At 44.3% G+C, this 24,367-nt stretch overlaps 1 protein-coding gene across 6 annotated transcripts in view; it reads left to right on the top strand.

Moving 5' to 3' along the window:
* The window catches only part of DHX40 (DEAH-box helicase 40), a 141,488-nt gene that overhangs the window by 39,795 nt on the left and 77,326 nt on the right, over window positions 1-24,367 (top strand). For 5 of the 6 annotated variants that reach the window (XM_043499644.1, XM_043499642.1, XM_043499643.1 and 2 more), the window contains one exon: window positions 516-566. In XM_043499644.1, the coding sequence (XP_043355579.1) occupies window positions 516-566 (51 nt within the window). Of the gene's footprint in view, window positions 1-515; window positions 567-9,750; window positions 9,863-24,367 lie in introns of those variants that run through there. The other variant, XM_043499653.1, reaches the window with a different exon arrangement.

A 24,367-nucleotide genomic window follows, 5' to 3' on the forward strand; every position in this document is an offset into this window, starting at 1 on the left:
CCTGTTTTAAAAGAACAAACAGGAAGGGAAAATAAAATCACACTTAATATAAAAAAATTTGACATTTAAATGCAAGCCGAATGATGTTGTGTAAGGTACAATCACAAATAAGCTATTCTCGTAGTTACAAACTGTACACATCCTTTGTTTTGTTTTTCATAAGGAAATGGGAATGCTTTCTCACTGACAAAATGAAGAGACAATATTTCCAATACCAGCCTGTCTATTGATGCTCTTGTGTTTACAAACTGTGTATACTTTTATTTCTTTGATTTGATTTAACTATATTTTTGGCATATTCTTTCAGGTCATATTGCTTCAATAATAAATGCAATTGTTTGTTTTTAGATAATTTGTCTTCACCTCTTTGTGTCTTTGTACATTGTACATAGTTCTTCAGTATTAGAGGGAGGCATACTGTTTGTCAGATTTACAATATGTGTTGGTGCTCATTTGAGAAAATAAAGTTTTCAAATATTAAAAGCGTGGATCTACTTTTCTGTTTTCGTCCCTAGGACCACGAACAAAGTGGAAACTGACCAAAGGGGACGGAATTCAGTTGGCCTGTAAGTTTGAAAATACCCAGATCACATTATTATTTGTATTAAAATCGGACCAGTTAAGGTCAGGGCCCTATTGTCTCAGGGGCTGGACAAACATAGTCCCTGCCCCAAAGAGTTTACAATCCAATGTGATGTGACAGACAAAGGGTGGGAGGTGAAAAGGGCACAGATGAAGTGATTTACCCAGGGTCACACAGCTGGTTACTGGCAGAGCCAGGATTAGAACCTAGGTCTCCTGACTCCCACTGCCTGTCCACTACACCACTCTGCCTCCCATCATCGTTATTTTTATTCTGTTGTTGTGGTATGGAAATTTACAGGCCCTAAACCAGATCAAGGCCTCTCTACTTGGATTGTACAAACACAGAGGTAGATATAATCCCTGTCTCAAAGAGTGCAGGCTGCAGAGCTAGAGGGTGGTCTCTCAGGTCATGGCCAAACCACTTTTTGGCTGGGCCAAACCTGAGCAGCACTGCAACCCTAAGCGCCAGGTCACAATGCCACTCACTCAGATTTGGGGGGGTTGGGTGAAGGGCTCATGGGTCAGTGGGATCAGTCTGCTTCTGAGTCGGGAGGGAACATCTGAGAGGGGAAGAGGAAGGTGCAGGGGGCAAAACTGTGGCCCCTTCACTTTAAACAGTGCTCCACAGCCCCTGCTGAATAGTTTACATTTTAAGGCCCTGATCCTGGAATCAGATCAACACAGACTTCCCTGGGGCTCTATACAGGTTGAGAGGTTTGCTTTTGTGAACCGATTCCAGGGTCAAGACCCAAGATTGAAGCTCTCCTTAACTTTTCCTTATTTTGTCTCCGACATGCTGTGAGGAAAGGGTTTTAACATCCTCCTCTTATGCTTTCCAATTCAAGGTGTCTTTTCCTCTCAGGAAGCCTGACCCTCCAGTTCTTTCTCACCCCAAACTCCCCTTGAGAGCTGTTCACTTTTCAAATCTGGATGGTGACACCAAGCTGGCCAGCCTCATTTGATGATTCTCAGTCGCTTGCGGATGGCTGTTTTCTTTGTTCCTTTCGTTGAAATTAAAAGAAAAAAAATACTCTTGAAAGGTTTCTGCTCACACGAGGTTTGTAAAATCCCTCCCTACCCTTCATTTTGATTAACAAATACCTGCATTTCAAACCTGAACAACTTGGTTGTGTCCCTATCATATACTCAGGTGCAGCCGATTTTAAGTTGTAAGAGCAAATATTTAACAGGTACACAAAGACCTTAATTGCCGTGTGTCCTGCCTTTCCCTTTCCACACAGTCAAATGTCAGAAGTTTGTCATAGTCGTTTCTCCTGTCACTCATCAAGCATTAGTGTAGTTAATGGGATTTGGTCAAACAAATGCTGAGCTTTCAAACACCAGGAGGCAAATTCACTTGGGCAGATGCTTAGCCAGTGGTTCTCAACTAGGGGTACATGTCCCCCTGGGGTACACAGAGTTCTTCCAGGGGGTTCATCAACTCATCTAGATACTTGCCTAGTTTTACAATGGGCTACATAAAAAGCACTAGCAAGAAGTCAGTACAAACTAAAAATTCATACAGACAACTTGTTTATACTGCTTTATATACCATACACTGAAAGGTAAGTACAATATTTATATTCCAATTGATTTATTTTATAATTATATGTTAAAAATGAGAAAGGAAACGATTTTTCAGTAATAGTGTGCTGTGATACTTTTGTATTTTTATGTCTGATTTTGTAAGCAAGTAGTTTAAGTGAGGTGTAACATGGGGGTACTCAAGACAATTCAGACTCCTGAAAGGGGTACAGTAGTCTGAAAAGGTTGAAAATCCACTTGCTGAGAGTGTCACAAATCTCTCTCTCTTTTTAAATAAAAGTATTTTGGCTGAATTGTATGTGAAGGAGGCCCCAATCTGACTTAAATGGGAATTTTGCCTGAGTAAGACTGCAGAATTGGCATTTCAGAATGATCTGTAATTGGAATTAATTAATTTGATGTCCCCCTACTTCGCCCCCCCCCCCGAAGTGTAGTGTCCTATAGATTAATTCCTCAATCTGTGTAAACTCTTGTAGTTCCATTGAAGTCAATAGAGCTATGACAGTTCACCCCAGCTGCGGCTCTGGCCCCTCGAGATGACATTCCTGGCTTCTGGAACTACAGACAGTAAATGCATCCGATGAAGTGAGCTGTAGCTTACGAAAGCTTATGCTCTAATAAATTTGTTAGTCTCTAAGGTGCCACAAGTACTCCTTTTCTTTTTGCGAATACAGACTAACACGGCTGCTACTCTGAAATCTGAGTCCTCAGACAATCCTTCCCCAGTTCTGCACTGTGCTGCAGAGTTTAGGGACAGATATTTGAAAGAGCTCAAGGGTGAATTTTCTAATACTCAGCACCCACAACTAGTGGCCAGATTTTCTGCATCCAGCAGCAAACCAGTTGTGGATCCTGAACCCTTCAGAAAATCCCAGACAGTGTGGCTGTTAGTGCAGTGCTGACATGGTTAAGAAAGCTCTTATGGGACCAATTCTATTGTTTCTAAGGGCAAAAGCTTTGATTATAAAGTCACAGATTCATTCCCAAATCATTTATTTCATTAGGAGTTAGGTGCTTAGGTACTTTGGAAAATCTCACCAGGTGCTGCATCTTTAGGCCCTTAGGTGACTTGCCCAGTGTCACACAGGAAGCTTGTGGCAGGTTGGGTATTTGAACCCAGGTTTCCTGAGTCCTAAGGCTGGTGCTCTAACCACTGGACAATCCTTCTTCTCCTAAAGCGATTTCATATGGAGCCCATTTACTCATCTGTAGGATCTGCGATGCTCTGTAACTGCAAAATATGCTGGTGCTGCTCCTTAGAGCAGGATTCAAGAAACGCAATTCTTCTCTGAATGCATGACACAAAAGGAGGCTGACAGTTTGGTAAATTGCATTCACTATTAGGGAGATCATGAGTCACTAACTGATATTTATCCTAAATGCACTTCTTGCACATTAATCTTGTTATATGAATTCTTTAATGAGGGGCCCAGATCCCATTGCCTCCAGGTTCTGGTGAAACTCTGATCTGGAGCCAATCTTTGCAGCTTGGACCCATTTCTAATGTTCTCATCTAGGTCAGGATTGTGACCCACACCCTTACCACAATGTGCACAGAAGTAAGAGGACTAGTTGTACTGCAGATCACAGCAAGGGGAAAGAGCAGCGTCCACGGTGCTGCTGCTACTCAGCCTGGGCCGGGAGACAGGATACGAGCTGGCAGCATGGTCTCTGGGCTTGTCTACACATTTAAAGCATGCTAAGGAGCTTTTAGTGCACAGCAGTGGAGTTGACATGGACCAAATAATGCACCACACATTAGTATGCTTTAGAAATCACACCCCCATGGTGTGCATTGCTGCATCATGTAGCCCTACACTTGGAATAAGGGGGGAACCAGGGAGGGAATTGTGATGTGCTCTTGAAGTGGTGCAGCTAAGTGCCTGGCTCAGGACAGATAATGTGTCAGTCTAGCCCTAAGTAAATATTTGATCATGTTATAGCTAGGTCTTGTGAGGTGCTGCATTCCCTCAGCTCATAATAATTTCAGCAGGTGCAATTCAATGGGAACAGGAGCCCTTGGAGGCAGAGGCCTTTGGAGGGACCAGGCTGCAGGGCCTGGTTTGCCCATCTTGTGTCTGTCTTTCAGTGCATCTCTCAGAAGAGAGAGAGAAATACTGGTGCTAGTGGGAACTTAATTGACACTCTGACTGGCGAGTTTGCTTGCTGGCTTACAGGATGGTGGGTGAATGGAGGCAGGATTTGGGGAGACCCTGTTACAAACAGGTTCTCAGATACTATAATATATATCTCTTGCATGTCCCACTAAACACTTTTTTTCCCCCCAGTTACACTGATTGTCTTTTTTTCCATAAAAAATGACTATGCAATGCTTTGTGTATTAGCCCTCCAGAGACAGAAAGCTGTGGGGAAAACTGCCAACTAGCAAAAATCATCTAGCACAAGAATGAGAAAGAAATATCCCTAGGTTTTGGGGCTGTTGTTTTCCTCCCAGATGCACTTCAGCTATTAAACTGAAGGGCAGTTCCCTAATTGATATAACTGGTTAGAGAGCTTGTCATTCCTATCTGGCTCTGAGAGCAGAAGCAGCTATAAAAACTATTCCAAACGCTGTACCATTCTCACACCTTATAGGAGGGGATAGGACATCTGCTGCTTGTAACAGCTCATTAATTTTCAAGTGTTATTTTAATGGCTCCATAATAACTGTACACACACACACAGTTAAAATAAAGTTAGTGGTTTATCTTCAATTGACAAGAGCCAGGAAATTCAGACTTGAGGCTTACATGTTCTTAAATTGCTGTGTTTTGTAAGATCACCTGTTGCAGCGGGAGGAAAGCATCTGTATTTCTGACTTGGTACGTTTGCAGCAGAGGCTGAATTACAGAAGGGGCTACGTCCCTTCATGCCTACATCCTTTCCAAAATACTTGTGCTCTGTATATATTAGGTTTTTTTCACCAGTGAAGACACAGTGATGCAAGTTCCTAATGCAGACATGTTGTACCGCAATGTACCAGATTAACCCAGGCTAAATTAAAAAATCCAAGTCCTATTTTGCACAGGGGCTGTGTCTGGGTTAGGGGTTTGCACTGATGCAACTACATCAATGTTTTTACACCAGGGCAAATTTCTGTAGTCTACCACATGCCTAGGTGCAGCACCTTTGCACTCACTCTCTCTTTCCATCTGCAAAAAACCTATATTTTTACTAGGCTGCTTGTAGCTTTGCATTTCCCTGGCAACAGGGTGAAAAAACCCTCCCCACACACCCAGGCATAAAGCTGTTTCCATGGAGACAGAAGACACCTGTGCACTGGTTATGGTCTCCTGCCAGCCAGAGAATGTAGGATACTGAGACCCTACGTCATCCCCCGTGGCTGAAAAACAAAAGGGTGGGAATATTAGACCTCACACCATCCCCTAACAGGCCCTTCCAGTGGCAACTACGATCAGGCAGGGAGTAAACAGTCCCCTCAGTCTGATGAGAATAAGGCTATGTGTCTGGCTTAACCAGTCTCTGTCTCAGCTGGAACAGAGATGCTCGGAGGAGGTCACAGTGGAGATAGGAGAAGCACAGTGGCAACAAGGAAGGAGGTGGGCTAGTCTGGAGGGTTGCTGGGGAAGGGAGGCTGCTGAGGGGGTTCAAGGACTCAGAAAGGAAGGAAATGATGGAATGGGTAGGGGAGGGATACTGGGCTAGGTCAGGATGTGGTTTATATATCAGAGGGGTAGAGGGGGCTGGGACACCCAAAAGAGCCATGGAGGAAGCCACAGAGTTGTCCAGGGAGGCAGGTAGGAAAGGCTGTTCTAACATGTTGTGGAGACACTGGCAAAAGGAGAGGGGAGGGCACTGGAATACCAGTGAGGAAGAGAGGAGGGAGTCAATCCTTTGAACACAGCAGGAAGCCTTCAGCAAAGGAAGAGAAGCCGCAGGAAGGCTGGAGAAAGGGAAGAAGGTGATGGGGTACCTCATAGAATCATTAGGTTGCAGAGGGATTGGGGAGGATGAAAGGTACCGAGGACAAAGGGAAGCAAAGGAGGACCCATTCTCTGTGTCTTGCACAGTTACCATTGTTGGTATTATTGTAGCGCCTAGGAGCCCAGTAGTGCACCAAGACCCCATGGTATTAGGCACTGTACAAATACAGAACAAAAAGACAGTCCCTTCCCCAAAGAGCTTAGTGCAGGGACGTGACTGCAGTCAAGAAAGCTTGGGTTAGGAGAAATGTCTCTTGTCCAGCTTGATAACCAACATCCATCTTAAGCAGAAGTGGATTAAAGTCCAAACACCATCGAACTCTGGGAAGGCTAAGATAATGTCTGGCCCCATCCCTCCCTAACCTTAAGCAGAGCCCTTGTACGTGTGAATTCCACCTCCTGGAAGAGCTAGACTGGAAGTCAAATGGCACTCTTTACAAGCTGACCCATTCCGCATCTCCCCATGAGTTCATTGGGGGCAGACTTTCCTCAAGGCCGCTTGTTCCTGATTAACATAACTGGGATTAGGCCAGCTGTGAGAATGAACTATCAGAGTAGCAGGATAAAGAGCTATCCACCAGGAAAGTTGAGGTCAGACGATGAGAGAGAGAGAAATGAAAAGAGAGGGATTTCCCTGCTCTCAGCTCACATGGATGAGAAGCAGAGGTGACAGTGGAAGAAAACTGGCTGAGATCAGCACCCGTGACTGAATACACCAGGCTTGTAAAAAGGCACACTGTGAGTTTTTAAAATATTATATAATTTAGAGCAATTACTTTGAAGGACTGTGTTCATCTCAAACACACATTGTAGCATTTTTATGAGTCATCCCTCTCACTAGGTGATACCACAACCTGCCAACTTTCTCAGCTGATTTAGTGCTGCTAATTTAAAGGCCAAAATTGCTTCTGTGGCGCTAGATGAGCATTATAAAATGTATCTGATTCTTGCTGACCTCAGTACTAAAATCCATTTGAAACTGTATCTGATTAGATTTAGACCAGCACTTTATTTTAGCTTGTTTTGAAAGTGCTGATGCAACTGTTCCACCTCCACCACTGAACATGACATGGGATTCTCTCTTGCCCTCTATACATAGGTCTTACTGGACCAATAGACGGCCCTAGATGTGCTATCCTATCACTTTAACGGGACTCTCCGTCTGAATGCGTAGGGGCCCCCCTCTAAGTCCTTAGACATTAGCATGAGAGCAAGGGGTCCTCAATGCAGTCAGGGCCTAATCCTGCAATGTGCTGAATGTCCTGAACTCAAAGTGAGCTCCAGGAACAGGGAGGCCTGCAGGCTGTGATGTGCAAAGCGACATCTGAAAGCTCACTTGAGCTCAGCCAGCCAAAGAGGATTTGTCTGATACTTGGGAGAGCAGGGTTCAGTGGAGGAGGGCTGAAGAATCTGCTCTGAAAGGCCTGGCCTAGATTGGAAATTCTGCTGTAGCAGGAGGGAGCTGGTGTAGAGAAAGCCACACGCACCCAGCAGTTATTGTTCAGCCTCGGCAAATGGGCTCATCTAGCAGAGAGGTCAATACGACGTGTCTGCCCAACAAACCCAATGTCATCCAAGTTCTGATTCTGACCAAGCCATGCATTTGACTTGATAGGACCATCATGAGGGATGCAGTGTAGATATAAATCCGTGAAACCAGATCCATGAGAACTAAGTGTTTGTGACCTCAGTGTACCTCTTAATCCTTTGCCATACAGATTGGGGCCTGCAAAGCTTTCAAAAAGGTGATATCTTCAATTAATATAATGTCAATCCTTTGGGTGTCAAGCAGTAACCTGTGAACCAACACTGAATGTGTATTAGAAGCTGTATTTCTCAGCCCTGATCTACAGTTAAAGTTTAGGTTGACAAAGCTACAGCACTCGGGGCAGGGGTGTAAAAAAACCAAACATGCTGTTGCTACGTTGACCTAACCACTGGTGTAGACACAGATAAGTTGACAGAAAAATGATTCTATCAACCTAGCTACCACTGCTTTGGAAGATGGTGTTCCTAGAGCAACAGAAGAACCCCTTTTGGGGTTTTGCCGCCCTAGTCATGGCATCATAGTTATGTCACTATCATCCCCATAGCATAGAGCTGGCCTCTGCCTCCATTTTGTAATTAGATTTGTTGCTACAAACTGCTAAAGCCGACTTGTACGCATGGCTGCTGCTGAGTTACTCCAGAAGCTGAAAAACTCTGTTTGCTTTATCTGTGTTTCCATCTCCTGTTGTCAAGGCAAGTAATTACTGCATCAAAAGGCCAACTCGCCAGCAGTGCCTCTCTCCCATGGATAGTGAGTGAGTGTGTGATTGTGTGTGTGTATATATATATATATATAGGGGAAGGGGAGACAGACTGGGTTTCCCCTATACAATCAGCTGGTACTATTCAGTTATGGTTAGCAGGCAATAAATTAGGGTTACAAATGAAAGGCTGATGCATCCCACCAGATTTGGCAGAAGCCATCTGGTCACACGTCCCTAAGACACCCAATACGATAGAAGACTATAAAGCCTGGAGCGTCACAAGGAGTCTGATCAGGAATGTTCAGCCTGTAAAATTTATGGGGTATTATTAACCCAGCTTTGCCACTGACCTGCAGTGTGACCTTGGGAAAATCACTTCACTTCTCTATGCCTCTGTCTCCCACTGTCTACTTATCTCATCTATCTAGATTATAATCTCGTTGGCGCAGGGACCATCTTGTATGTTTCTGTACAGTTCCTAGCACAATGGGGCCTTGACCTCATTTGGGGCCTCTGGGCATTACCACAGAATTAATTAATTAAATTAATTAATTAATTAAAGGGGACCTCGTTTAAGTTTGAGAGCTAGCAGAATTTTATGTGTTGCTGCTAATACTAAACATACCACAGTCAAAGAACATAGAAAAGAGACACCAGCAGCAGCCTGGATGGTGACTTAACTTTCATAGTGAAAAGCTACATTCCCATAATCCCTGGTTTCAAAAAGGTCCAGTCTCATTTCACTCACTTCAGTTTTAAAGCAGCTGTAAGAGGGAACAAAAATATCAAGTTTATTATCCAAAAAGCTTTCTTTTTGAAGTTCCCAGAAGCCAAAAATAACCTGTTATGAATGTACTAACACTATCACACCACCAAGAAAGCCTGCGGGGGTGGAGGGGAGACGCTGCGCTAACCACACGCAAACACTCCAGATCCCAATTCTCACTGCATTAATATATCTGCCTGCAGTATACAAAGGGCAGAGACTTGGGGTCTGTCTTCACTGCAGAATCAACGCAGGCTCTTACGCAGACACTATCCCAACCCTGCTACCCTCTACACATGCACAAATCCTCCCCACATGATGGGTGGTGTTTTAAAACCAGGCTGGCTGGCTCTGCCAGGGGTAGGGGTTAGACGGGGGGGGGGGGGGCTGCTTTCACTCAAGCTGAAATCCACCTCCTTTGCAGTGAGGATGTAGGCTAATTCCCTCCAGTGCTGATAGTCCTCCATTGCCTTCCCACAATTCCCCCCATGCACCCAGAAGGACAGACAAGTTTTCCCACAATCCTCAGGAATGAATCATAGAGCAGCTCAGCACAAAGGCCCCTGGGATATCCCCACTCCACCCTAGCAGCGCACACACAGGGAGTAGAGCACCAGTGAGGATATGATAATTCGGGGATGGCTTTGAGTTAGGCTAACCCAGGTGCCAGTCACCCAAGTTAACTCTCCACTGAAGACGTACCCTTGGTCCTCTTTGCTTCTGCAGAGTCAAAAGGAGCTGACTCACCTCAGAGAGAATCCACGTTTCAGGTGAGTTCAGAGTTTGTTTTTGCTCTGTCCCTCCTGGTGGCATTTTCCTTCTTCCAGTAGTTCCTCTGAAGGGGTTTCCCTTCCTGTTTGTCACTAACAGAGCTGTCAGGCTTTCCATGCCTTATGTGCTGGTTTCAGACCATGTCCCAAAGTATTCTCATGTTATTAATGCAGACCTTTCTTCGCAGCCCCTCAGGTATCTGAAAAGTAGGGTAAGGTGCCGAGTAGCAAATAAGGATAGAGCAACAAATGTTCATTTATATCTGTGGCAGCATTTTCCAGAGAGAAGGATTTCCCAAAACCATTCCTCCCCCCGCCTCAGTTTCTCTATCATAAAAGCCTTTGTTTTTAGCATTCGCAAAAGCCATCAGTAAAATCAGATCAGAATATGTATCTGTGCTTCTAAAATGCCTCTAAACCTCTTCTGGGTGGTTTAAAGCAATGGGGTATCCACTGAAAACTTTGCTTCATCCCTGAAATGAAGGCATGAGGTCTTAGTTTCTGCAAATCTCCCTGTTGTTGTTCTCGGTCTATTAAATTGAGAGGTCAGAGGGAAGGGATTTCAATTCACTCCTCTTCAGAGATTCTCCCCCCCCCCCCCATTCATTTTTATTTTATGTATATAATAATAGCACCCAGAGGCCCCAACTGAGATTGTGCTAGGCACAGTTATGTAGGAAGAGACAGTCCCTGCCCCAAGGAGCTTGCAATCTAAATAGACAAGACAGACAAAGGAAGGATTATTGTCATAGGCGCCGACTCTGTGGGTGCTCTAGGGCTGAAGAACCCACGGGAAAAAAATGGTGGCTGCTCAGCACCCCATCAATCCCTCTCCCTCCCCCCAGTGCCTCCTGCCTACCAACAGGCCCTGCCGATCAGCGTGGTTTTATGGCGTCAGGAGGCGCTTGGGGCAGGTGGAGGGAGAAGCAAGGGCACAGTGCACTCGGGAGGGGGCGGAACTCGGCGGGGAAGGGGTGGAGCAGGGGTGGGAAGAAGCAGGGTGATGGAATTGGGGGAAGGGGTGGAGTAAGGGTGGGGCCTGGGCAGAGTCTGTTCCCCCTCCCAGAAGATTAGAAACTCAGCGCCTAGGAGGCTACAATTATGTCATGGAATCGGTGACTTCCATTGACTTCTGTGACATTTTTTGCCCTGGGGCTGGAGCTCCCAGCCAGCCCTGCCCTGCAGCTGCCCAGGGGTAGAGGGACTCTGCAGCAGCCCAGCCCCCAGGGTTAGGGGGAACCCAGAGCTCCCATGCACTGCAGCAGTGGGGGGGGGCCCGGGAGCCCCAGCAGCAGTGGGGGGGGGCCCGGGAGCCCCAGCAGCAGTGGGTGCTGAACCCACCTACCCCTTTTGTTAGGGATATTTTTAGTGAAAGTCAGGGACAGGTCATGGGCTGCTGTGAACTTTTGTTTATTTCCCGTGACCTGTGCCTGACTTTTACTAAAAATATTGGTGACAAAAACTTAGCCTTACCTATGATTACTGCCTCTATTTTACAGGGAGCTGAGGCACAGAAAGGTTAAGTGATAACCCCAAGATCACACAGAGACCTGTGGCAGAGCCAGAAATTAAACCCAGATCTCTTCAGTCTCCCCATCTGTAAAATGGGGATAACACTTTTCTCTTTTTCATAAGAGGGTTGTGAGGATAAATCTGTTTGTGTTTCTGAGGTGCTCGGATACTACAATGATAGATGCCACAGGAAAGCCTATAAATAACTGGGCTTTTTAAATGCCTATAAATAAAATAGAAATGGGCAATGAAATTATTAATTTTTTTTTGCTTTGGTTGAGTCTGTCTGATAAGCACACTCTAAATAAACCTGCTCCTAAGTGCTACACCAAAACTTGGATTCTGAGCTGGAGAGCAAAGGGCCTGAGGTCTGGGAGCCCTGGCAGATCTTCCCTGGCTTTGCCATGGTTACTGTGCCACAGACAGGATTTACCGAAACACACCAGTGTTAAACCCACTGATGCACATTCACCCCAGGAGTCAGGCTAGACTGAAAGTCCCACTGTGGGAGGCAGATGAATGCATGAATGTTCGTTTAGCAAATAAGAATAAACTGCTTAATGAACTTTTGACACTCATGGAATGTTCATCATGCAGTCTTGTTATGGTGCACAATGGAGCACAAGCTACTCCCTGGGACTGCAAATTTACAAGCCAAGGTTTTCAGAAGTGATTTGTGATTTTTTGGGGAGCACAACTTGAGACACATTACAGGGGCCTGATTTTCAGACAGCGATATAGTATGATGAGTGGGATTGAAGAAAGAGGAGGCTTCTGGAGGGATCTATTCCAGTGTAAAACCTAGAACACAGACCTGCTTCTTTCATTAGCAATAAGTGGTGCGGTGGCCCAGCTCTTACTGGACAAACACAGGCCTCTTAGCATGTGACACTGGCTTCTGTGCATGTTCAATAATGATCTTTCTTACAACGCTGCCTGCCTGCCATATCACTTACTGCTAATGAAGCAGTCGGGTCTTAGCACTTCCTGAAAATCAAGCCTCTTTTCAAGTTGAACATTGTAACAGGGTAACTGGCCCCGTAAATGAAGTCAGGCCCAGCACTCCTGTTCCAGTCTGGGTGCACCCTAGTTTGGTGTAGTGAGGACGGTGAGGCTTCCCTCAGGAGTGATAAATGAGAGACAGTCCAAAGGCTAGAGGTCAGAACCCAGAGCTGAGAGAGCTCAGAAGAAAAGCAGAGCTTCAGGGAGGATATGTCCCTGAAGGAGGAAGAGGTAAGAGTTCCTTAGCAGAGCCAGATCAGGCTGGTGAAAGCAAAAGGGAGAAAGGTCATCATGGGGTCCTACAAACAAACCTACAAACTTCCCTAAGCCATAGAGCCAGGGCTAAAGACTCGGGAATTCGGCGTGGGGGAGCCCACTGATGGCTTCAGGCAAGAATGGAACTATATCTGGGAAGGAAACGGGTTGCAGAATCACCCCAACTAGAGGGGCTCGGATAGAGTCGGGTGAGAGATGCCAGAGCTATACCAGGCAGCTGAGACATGGTGAGATTCTGGATCCATTCCAGGCAGCTGGTGTGCAGCGAGAGATGCTGGGCTCTACTTCGTGTGTTGATAGACTATTGGGACTTGAACGTATGGTCTGGATATTGCTGGGGAATCCGATTTATGGTTGTGAGACTTTTTGTAATAAATTAACCCTGCAAAAGGCTATTTACTCTTGGAAAGCTTTCCTGGAATTTCTGGGGACTCTACCAAGACGGGGAAATAATGCAGGTGCACTGGTCAGCTGCAGGAGGGTGCCCCAGGAAGGAGCTGCCCTATCACAGGCACCCAAAATAACTTGTGGAAAATCTTGGCCAGAGTGTTTTGCACAGTACGGATCTCGGGCTGGGGGCTGGGGGAGCCTTGCTGGCTGTCGCTGTCTTGTGCCTCTGACAGCCTGAGAGGAACACCAGATTCCAGCGTAGCTAGCACACAGCTAGTCCCCCCCCCCCCCCACTCCTGACCTACTGCTGCTTTAGCATTTGATGTTGGAAAGGAATGATCTGGATTCTGTTCCCAACTCATCTCTAAACATCTCTAACATAAGTTAAAGTCTCTGCCTTAGTTTCCCCCAATGATACTGACTTTTCAGGAGACTGGTGCTTAATTCATGTATGTTTGCAGAACACACCAAGATCTTCCAGTGAAAGCTGCCAAGGAAGTGCAAATTATTATGGCTGTGCAGGCAAAACATTTTATGGAAAAGAATGTGGGCTCTGCTAACCTCCAGTAACTGTGGCAGACTGTGTTGCTCATTGCTTTGGCTTTTCCCTAAGACTTAGATACTGGCCAGTGGTGCAGATGTTCACAGTGGAAATGTAGCAGTGAGCTTCTGGAATGCCCCAAAATCCAACCCCAGGGTGGCTAATCTCATCGTCCATGGAGTTCTCAGGATGGCTTGTGGCTATGCTCATCTTTAATACAGCCAGTGAAGAGCAGGCTGCTCAGATGCTGGGAGGGTGCTGTGTTACGACAGGGATGGGCGGCAGTACAGAACTCCAAGACAGAGAGGCACCTCTGTGTTCAAGATAGGAGCAGCTGTTGTCTGCAAAGTAAATGCTGTACCTTGGCTATGGGCAAGTTGCCAGTGCAGCCCCTGGCTAGGCAAAGCCTAGACATGCTTTCTTCCGTCCTTTCTGTTTTCCTATAGAGAGAGAGTGTGAGCTGCTCAGTATTTGCCCTCATGTGCAATGAAATTGGCAATCTGGCATCTGGATCTAATTCTCATCGCAGCCTGGCTGTGTGCAGAAAAGCAGGAGAGGTTCCTAAGGATGCAGCTTACAAACTAGTCCCAGAGAGGAGGTGGGAGAATCAGAAATCCTGTGTCAGCCTTTTGATACCATTTAGGTGAGAGTGGAAAAGCTCCGGAGCCAGAAAACAGCCTTGAGATACAGTTGATGCTAAATGAAAAGTGAGTCCTTTTGTCCTAAAAGAAAAGTCCTTTAGCTTGTAATGCCTTTTGTGTTATCTGTCTGCAGCTCCGAAGGCTTGGAGCTTAAGAGCAAGGGCTCCTTGAAACCTCCACTGGTCTCTCTCTGCTCCTGGTTCCTCAGGGTGGGAGATCAGGGAAGGAGACGTGCTGCACACTGCAGGGAATATTGTACTGTATTTGCAGTACAGTGGGGTTATCTCCCTCTCTCACACATTGGATATATTATTAAACTGCAATTACACTGGGAGTGCAGCAGGCTAAAGCAGTCTATTAATAGTGAAATGCAGATAAGCTGACTCAAACAGAGACAGATCAGGCTTTGGAGGCTGCAGCCCTTGCCAAGTTGGCCTAGAGTCCAGGAATAGGAGTTGGGAGGTGGGGGCTGGTGAGTGGAGACTGAGGTGGGGTGGGGAGAGAAGCTTCTACCTTTTCGTTGGTTGGTGTTCCCCTTGAGGAGGATGTAGTTGGGTTGGTTTCTTGATAGCCTTGCTGTAACACCTATGTGGCAATGAGCATGCTCAACAGAAATCTCTTCCTCTGATGCCTTTGGAATGAGGGAACCTTTTATCAGTAACCAAGGGGCTGGTAACGGAGAGGAACAGGGCTCAGCAGCAAGGCAGCTCTTCTCTCTGAGCCACAAATGACAATTTTGTTTAAAAAAAAAAAAAAAAAAAGGCAATCCCAGGCTATAAATATAGCAGTGCCTGTGGCCTTTAATCCTAGTTTGGGAAGAAGCTCATCAACCACAGGCCCCTAGTGAGGACTGGCTCTTGCCCTGAGGTTGGGATGTCGTCTTTTGCAGTGACGTGTGTTGAAAATAGAGAGGTATCCAAGCTGCTATGCTGAGACCCAGATTGGACCTTTGCTAGAGCTGGGTGATATTCACATCTGACTCTTTGATCCCGTTTCCAGTTTTGAGACTCCAAAAGTTTGATTCTTCCCTCTCCAACACTGCTTCTCAGTTATTAATAATCATAATCCTGTGTCATCCTCTAGCTCCTTCCATCCATGATCTCAAAGCGCTTTATAAACATTTAGGAACTAAGCCTGACAACCCCACCTCCACAGCAGGCATCATTGGTTTTGCCCCCATTTTACAGCTGGATAAGCCGAGGCTCAGAGCGGTTGTAATGTGCGTGATGTGTCACCAACTGATCGCAGAGCTAGAAACCGAACTCAAGAGGCCTGACTCTCAACCCTCTGTTCATACCACTAGGCAACAGTTCCTGCCCAGTTTCTATAGTCCTGTGTTCTATAGTGTTTATTAACAAAGCAGGTGGGATTTCTTCTTTTCTCCTTCAACGGTCACTGTGGGGCTGGATATCTGGGGCAGGGGGTGGTGGGAATATCTATTTGGGTTTGGGCCTCGGCCTTCAGCTGAACCATTTCACAAATGGAATTGGCTTGTAAAGATTCAGAGGGCAGGGGAGTAGCTGCAGAGGTCCAGGTATCTTAAGGCAGAGAAAGAAATTTGCTTTGTGAAAGGCCCATTTGGAGGGCTGCAATTGGGGTGAGAGAGTCTATTTATTTGCAATTGATCTTACTGCCCCTTCTTGTTAATCACTTTTTTTTTTTTTTTTTTTTACACTATCTTGGAAAACAGAGTGTAATAGCATTAACTTCCGAGGAGATTTCCGAGCCATGTCTCAAGCTGACGTCTGTCCCCTTTGTCAGAGTTCGTTAACTCTCACTGGACTTTTAATCAGGTCATGCAAAGAGCACGGAAGGTTGGGATGGGCTTGATGCTTGTTTTGTGGCTATGGGAACTTGGCTGACTCAGCTCACCTCCACTTGTGTTTCTCATCTCCTCTACAGGGAAGGAAGAATATGTTTAGGCAGAGATGGGAGATTTTCTTACAAAAGGTTTTACAATGGAATTTCAAGACTGAAAAAATGCCAGAGCTATTTTTACCCAGGTTTCAGCTCAGGGTATAAATAGCAGGCAGGGCTGTTCTTCCCACAGCTGACTGGCATAGTTAGATAAACATCCTGTAGAAAGAGGCTTGTGCACAGAGAATATATAACTTACAGGGTAGTTTGCCATGCAGCTCATGGGGGGGATAATTCCCATGTCCACTAGGTCAGCAGGCAACTTTGATGATGTCTTTACGGATCAGGGTACCTTGGCAAATGCTGGTCACAGGAGAGGGACTCAGGAGTGGAGATGGCTTTTAATAAAGGAGATTTAAAAAAAAAAGTGTGTCTGTAAACATCTCATTGAGGCGCCTAAGAAAATCCTTCCTTACAGACCGTAAAACTAGATCCCCAGTGAAGGAATCTCCTTTCAAAAGGCTGAGGGCTCACACAGGGTTGACCCGATTGCCAGGCAGTTTCCTGCACCTGTTCTGGTCACATGGAAATAGTTCTCCTGTCATTATACAGTTTCCGTGCTCACCCAGCCTGGCACAGTTCAAGCCATGTATGTATTTCCCAGAGCAAAGCTCCAGATTCAATTGCATCCTGTCCCCACATGGGACTTCTGTGACATTCCCATATGGCTCTACGCTTCTTGGCGGGTCTTGTGGATCTGTATCCAAACTCAACAGTTCTGGCTCATCCCTAATTTTACATATTAGATTTAAACCACCCCTCATGGCCACACCCTAGAGATGATTTAGGTGGTCGGGACCAATGCACTCAGGGGAAGCTGGGCCTGTCCTGTGAGTACATGCGGCATGTGACTGCAGCCGAGGGTGGAAGGAATTTGAAACCCAAACCTGACCAAACATCCCTCAGCTTTGTTACCATCCCAAGATTGTGGTCAGAGTGTTGGAAAAGCTTGCACAGGAATTTTACACAAAGCAAGATCAAGCTTCAGAGGTTCATTTGTATTATAGTAGCACCTGGAGGCCCCAACTGGCATCACTCAGGGCCCCATTGTGCTCTGAACTGTGTATACCATAAGACCTAGTCCTTGCCCAAAGAGCTCATGATCTAAGTAGACGAGATAGAGGAAGGGTGAGAGATGAAGTGACCTCCCCAAGATCCATGCCCCGGGTCATTGGAATAGAATTCAGATCTTCTGATTGCCAGTTCAGTGGCCCCTAGCCATGAGACTGTGTTGCAACATGCACATGCTTCCAGAAAGGGAGAGGATAAATACACCCACAGAATGTTTTGCTGAGACTCCTGTGGGTTCGATGACAAAACCAAGCCCCAAGAGGTTGCGGGAGGGGAAAAAAATTGTATGATCCCTTCCCAAATGTATTGAAACCACAGAGAATCCTAGTGAGCCAACTGGGCTGGTGCAGGAATCTGGTAGAGTTGCGGGCTCTCCCGGGGGAAGGAGGGATGGAGCTTTGGGGATGGGGAGAGAGGGAAACAGATGGAAATGATTCCTGACACTTTCTGCTGAGCAGATGCTGTTTGTCGGGGGGAGGCGAGGTGATGGAAGAGACCTGGAGGATAGTTATGGTCTGTATCCCCTCTGAACAGCTCTCTGGGTTATTTGTGCATAAAATAACACTTGCGAGGTTAATGGCAAAAGTAGGAGAAGGCAATGAAAAGGGGAATGGCTTTGTACTTGGCAGGGTAAAACAAGTAGAACCCCATCTTTACTCTTCTGAGACCCAGCCCTAAAATATCAGCTGCCCATGAGCAGCAGTCCCCAATCAAAGGTCAACCAACTGCTTCCAACTCCTGCAGCAAAAACTAGTCTGCTCGTGTGCTAAACACACACCAATGAAACTCTGTGTTTAACTGTCTAGCCATCAGGGCAGGCAGATGAATGCAACACATAAGGCAGCTGCCTCCCTCGCCTTAGGCATGTTAAGAAACATTCAATATTTACAAAAAGAGACATTAGTGAAGAGGTGTCTCGCCATGTCTCTTACATTCAGTGAATTGGAGCTGTCTGAGACAGGGACTGTTTACATACACTGCATTGGCTCATAGCTCTCCTTTAAATATCATGTCAATATCGGTTTCCCCCCACCTGTCCCTAAAGCAGGGAACTGTGTGTGGTAGTTTCTCAGTGAAAGATAGTGTTTGGACCCTGGCAGTCTGCCAGCAACCTCCTTCACGTTTCAGCTATCTCTTTCATTTGGTGGGGGGTGGGTGGCCCCTAAGGATTTTGTGACCACAGGAGAATGCTTTTAAAATGCAACATGAAAGGAACACAACTTAATTTAACCATGGGTGTGAAACTGCATGGTAGATGCAAATATTTTACTGATGTTTTATAATCATATCTTCTCATCCCCTCCACCCCAACTTGCAGTTAATGTTGCTTGTTGTCTCTATATGGGTAAGGTGACCAGATGTCCCGATTTTATAGGGACAGTCCTGATTTTTTGGTCTTTTTCTTGTATAGGATCCAATTCCTGTCCCAATTTTTCACATTTGGTGTCTGGTCACCCTATATATGGGGGAAAGTATGGTCTAGTGTTTGGAGAACAGGAGGTGGGAGTTTGGTTTCCATTGTCGACTCCCACTGTGAGTCTTTCAGTCATTGAGGAAGTTGCTTAATCTTTTTCTGCCTCAGTTTCCCAACCTGTAAAATGAGGGCGCTAATATGTCCCTCTAGGGGCATTGTTGAGATGTTGGCTGAAAAGTGCTATAGAAATGCCATGTATTTATCACCTTTATCTATTGGAAAATGGGGTGAGGGTGGGGCAATGTTTTAGTTTTTCCTGTTCTCTGTAGAAAATTGTGACTTTTTATCAAAAAACTGAAAACAGCTGAAAATTTTTCCGATGAAAACTACCAGAAACTGAATTTTGTTTTTTGTTTTAGCCCCTTTTCCCCCCCACCCCCCAAAAAAAAGTTTAGAGGAAAGTGGACACTTTCTGTGAAAACTTTCATTTAGTCTAAAATCCAATTTTCCATTGGAATACTTTCCATCAATACTTTTTTCCAATCTGCCCTATTATTTATGATTAAACATCACTGAAATAAGCTATTGTGTTCTGACTGCAGCAGCCTATTGCAGGGCAAATGGCTTTTCATGGATACTTTATTCTCCCTGTAAAAGAGTCGCTGATTGTGGGAAGTAAAATGTTTGTCAAAATAAAATTGTTAGAAATCTTGGCCACATTATAGAAATAACAAAAAGTATAGGAGTACTCTTTTATATAACTCTGTGTTTGCTTGTTAAACTCAAATGGGTGTTTTCTTGTCCATATGAAAGGCGGTTTTCCCATAATTGTGCTGGTTTTATGAGGCTTTAAGAAATAGAAGGCAAAATGTATCCACCAGTGAGGGCATTGTTTAGACACTAAAGTATACAACTTGGTATTGGAAGATCTGAATTCTGTTCTAGCCTCTGCTACAGATTTATTGTGGGACCTGGGCAAGTTACTTCACCTTTCAGTTTTCCCTATCTCTTAAAACGGGGATAGTGATACTGCCTCACCACAAAAGATCTTTGTGAAAGTTAATTCCTTGATGTGTGAAGCATGTAGGGAGCCTTTGATGGAAGCACTTTGAAATCATTAGATGGAAGATACCAGCTGGTTTGTAATGCCTGGTTATCTAACACTTGGGAAGGAGAGTCATTATACAGAAAGAATAATACCAAGGCCCAACTAAAGGTACATTTATTCCTGATGTACAGAATTAATGTAATTAGAATTCATGCTTGGCAGGCAAGATAATGAACACTTCATTAAATAAATGTACATTTTAACTGAAGGCTAAGGTGCTTTTATGCGTGACTATTCAACTTATTAATATACACCAAATTGTCACTGATGGGAAAGGCATAGTGCTATATAACTGTTGGTAACACAGGTACAGATGAGAATTACTAAGGCCTCTGGCTGCTGAAACGATAGAAATTATTGACTTTCCAGGGGAAGCATTGATAATGCTCATCAAACGGGTACTGTTTTATTTTTTTTCACAATTGCCTTCCTCTGAAGCCTTCATCAAAACAATAGTGTCAGATATTCTTTCCATGTACTAGACTAGTAATTCTCAAGGCAACTTTTCAATGTTGTTTTACTCTTGGAAGGAGCCTTTTCCAGAATGATACTGCTGCTCAGATAGTGCCTTCACTTCACTTTTTCAGAGAATCTATGGAGGAGCTGCCACCTTCCTAATAGGCCTAACGTAGCTAAGCTTTGATACTTAAGTCTGTGTAACTCAACACGGGCCCAGGAGTGCATGCCAGGAGATCCTGATGCAGGATTTGGAACCTAGAAGGCATAAATCTTTATCAGGAAAGGTAATCAACTACTGGAACAATTTACCAAGGGATGTGGTGGATTCTTCATCACGTGATATCTTTACATTTGAGATTGGATGTCTGACTAAGAGATGTGCTTTAGTTCATCCACAAGTTATTGAGTGAAAGTCTATGGCCTGTGTTATTCAGGAAGTCAGACTAGACACTCCCAATAGTCCCTTCTATCTGTAAAATGTATTCATATAGTTTATATGCTCCTCAAGTAGGAACTATGGACCAGATTCTCATCTTGGGGGCTCCAGGGTAAATCTCATTGAGGTACTCTTGGATTTACACTGGTGACCCTGATGTCAGAATCTGATCTTGTGCCTCATTTTCTCTGTAAAGCACCCTGTATATATACAATACTCTGATTTATGCACATATTAGTAAGATGATCTGATCTGGGAGCCAATATTCCTCCTCCGTAGTTTATGAACATGTAATTTAAATTTGGATTGTGCATTTTTAATCCCTGATGGTTAGGCTTTTCAAGCTGTGAATTCCTATCTAGACAGTATGTTAACATATGCTAATAAATGGCACTGTCATGCTATGCAAATGCATGATAGAAATGTCTCTCTCTCAGTTGTAGGGTACATGGGGTTGCCACTTCTGTGTTTTATTTCACTGGAGTTTAGGATTTTGTTTTGAGAAGCTGGGATGTTGAAATCATTGACCTAGAAACCAAAGAGTCAGGATTGTCATTCTTTTCAATGTTCATAGGCCAGAAGAGGCCATCTTATCTGACCTCCAGCATAACACAGGCCGTAGAATTTCACCCAGTGACTTCAGCAGTGCAGGGAGTTATTCCTCAGCATGCAACCTGTTAAAAAATTGTCTATGGATTCATCTTACTCTTCTTTGTCTCCTCTTGCTAAGGTTGTCTATGGAATCATCTTGCTCTTCTTTATCTCCTCTTGCTAAGGTGCTTCGCTTCCCTTAGCTTCCAAAAACTCCTGACCCACTTCCCCTATACATAATGTACTTGGTACATTGAATCTAATAGGGGTTAGAAAAGATTTCCATGTGGGAGGAGCGTGAGAACAAGCGGTTAGCAGCTCCAGCAGAGGAGAGATTTTAGTTATACTTGCTGCTGTTTTGATGGTTGCAGAGTCTGTAAAAAGCTTTGATTCCCAGATCCCCAGATTGCATGGCCAATTAATTTTCTCTTGTATCAGTGACTGCTCCTGTACTACAAATGACTTTTACATTGTGTTACTTCTAATGATTCTCTTTCTAACCTACTGGGGACATGGATAATATTACATAATGGGGCTATTAAGAAAAGAATCTTATATGTTAAGCATTGCAGAAATGAACATCTATAACTTTAAATGATTGATAGGCTATGTCCATTCTGGCTCAGCTCCCACGAACTGTGAAATAAACAGCAGATGTCCTCTTCTTCTTAACATTTGTTTATACTGGTGACCAGTAGTATATACAGAGATGAGGTATCTTGCTATTTTATTCTGAAATTATAGAGCTCCGCTCTCAAGTAGTTTAGGGCCAAAATTGAAACTATTTTGTTTTGATGGAGAACATACCTTTGTGGATCTGGGCCATAGTTTTTTGGGGGGTTTTGTACACAATCACTTTAGTGATTTTTAAAAACATCAACAGTAGCTATTGTTTACATAGGACCTACTGTTCTTTTCCTGAGTGGATCATCATGACGTCAAATCCACCAGCCCTCAATGTATGGGGACACACCAGCTGCACTGCATTTATGGTTCTAGAGAATGGGGGCCTGTGTGTGTGTGTGTGTGTGTGTGTGTGTGTATGTATTATGAAGTCACCAGTTGAGACTCCATAGTTAAGTTTGAGTTCTGTTTTTCACTTAAGGGATTCAGCCTCTTTTGTTGTTGTCATATCCTCTCTAAATTTACATCATTTACTCTGTGGGCACAGAATTATTTTCTGAAAATTTACAAGGAAATCGGTTAATTAGTTTCACTTAAAATTAATTATAAACTGGATCCTTTAAGAAATTGAACATTATCTAGAACTATCTTAATAACAAAATGAGGCACACTCTTCAAACTTCTCATGTACTACAGTTAAAACTCATTGTGCATAAAATCTTGTGCTTAGGCTACATTTGAAGAAATTAGGTTGTAATTATGTTTTTTGGATGCATTTCCATACCTTAACATGTTTGGATTTCTTTAAAATGTAATCTCAACTCTGAATTTCTTGGGTTTATGTTTGGCTTTGGAATAATGCAATATCCTTGTAATGTGTTTCACCCTTAAATTACTGATAGGTACTCTCAATCTCAACACATTTCTGTCTGTGTGTGAGCGTGCACATGTATACACACACACACTTTTCCACAAACGTTGCTAGTCTTCAGGATTGATTGAGTCCACTGCTTGTTCCTCCATTAGTCATTGACAAGGATACGGGAGCGGAGACATTTATTATATTTTTCATTCTATCCATCAGCAATCAAGTAGGTGGCCCACTGAAAGTATGTCCATGCAGTCAGGCTCAAGTAACAAGTTTACATAGTGTCTACTTAATCCTAATGCATCTAAAGAAGGAACACTTGGAGTGATAGAACCAGCATCTCTCACCGAGAGACAAGGCTCCACTAATTAACTGTGAATCAGAGCTTCCCTTTTTGTTTTGTTATTTCAGCATGAGAGTTGTCTGAAAGGGGGGAGTGAACAAGGCCTATTAGGTCTGGGTACACTAGGCTCAAGCAGCACTGGGGTCAATTGACCATTATGCTAAGATTTATAATATCTTCAGCAACGATTAGAGTACAGTGTCACCAGAGTGCTGCACTAGCATGATGGTCTCCCACTGACAGACACGTTAGGCAGAGACCAGCACTGAGGTGGAGCTGTCTTAGAGACGTTTCTCCAATGACGGTACACTCTTCCAATGGCTTTATTGCTATTGAACGAGTGTGATTAACACTGACAAACAGTGCAATAAGTTCCTGGTCCAGACCACTGAACTCAATGCGAGTCCTTTCACTGACACCCAGTACACTTATTTAATAGCACAGAAACCTTATGCTGCCCCCAAATTTGATACAAAACTGGCACACAGGAAGGCACGGGAGGTAAACGTGTGAAATTTTAGAAATGGTGGTTATTAAGCATCTCCAGGACTGGATGCTCTGTACCTCTTGTAGTAGGATTACAAGAGTTACATTTTGATGGTATTATCATGTAACATAATCAAAAGAGTGAGAATGAGCCTAGATTCCTGGTGGTAACTTTTTTTAAAATTTTCTTGGTGTGTGTTTGCTTCTCCTGTGCAGTGTACAATGTCTTTGAATTAAGAAATCCATGTAGCTGCCACGGATGGGATGGGTGAAATCAGGCAATTTGAATCATGTTTGATCTTTTATGTGCATCACCTTGCAGGAAAATTTATTTGACCTTCTAAAAATGTATAATCACGAGTCTCTGCTTGGTGTTGGGAAGACTAATAGACATCGACTTTGGTAGTCAGATAAGCTAGTTCTGTCTTCAGTGTAACATCTTTGTTTTCAATAGAATTACCACTGCAGAAGGCTCCAGAACTATTACTGAGCCAGCAGTGATCTAGTTACTGATTTCATCATAACTATCTCACACATAGCAGGTTTCAGAGTAGCAGCCATGTTAGTCTGTATTCGCAAAAAGAAAAGGAGTACTTGTGGCACCTTAGAGACTAACAAATTTATTTGAGCATAAGCTTTCGTGAGCTACAGCTCACTTCATCGGATGCATTCAGTGGAAAATACAGTGGGGAGATTTATATACATAGAGAACATGAAACAATGGGTGTTACCATACACGTAACAAGAGGGTGATCACTTAAGGTGAGCTATTACCAGCAGGAGAGTGGGCGGGGGGGAACCTTTTGTAATGATAATCAAGGTGGGC

This window comes from Dermochelys coriacea, chromosome 17 (assembly GCF_009764565.3).
Source record: "Dermochelys coriacea isolate rDerCor1 chromosome 17, rDerCor1.pri.v4, whole genome shotgun sequence".
In the NCBI taxonomy this organism is placed as follows: Eukaryota; Metazoa; Chordata; order Testudines; family Dermochelyidae; genus Dermochelys; species Dermochelys coriacea.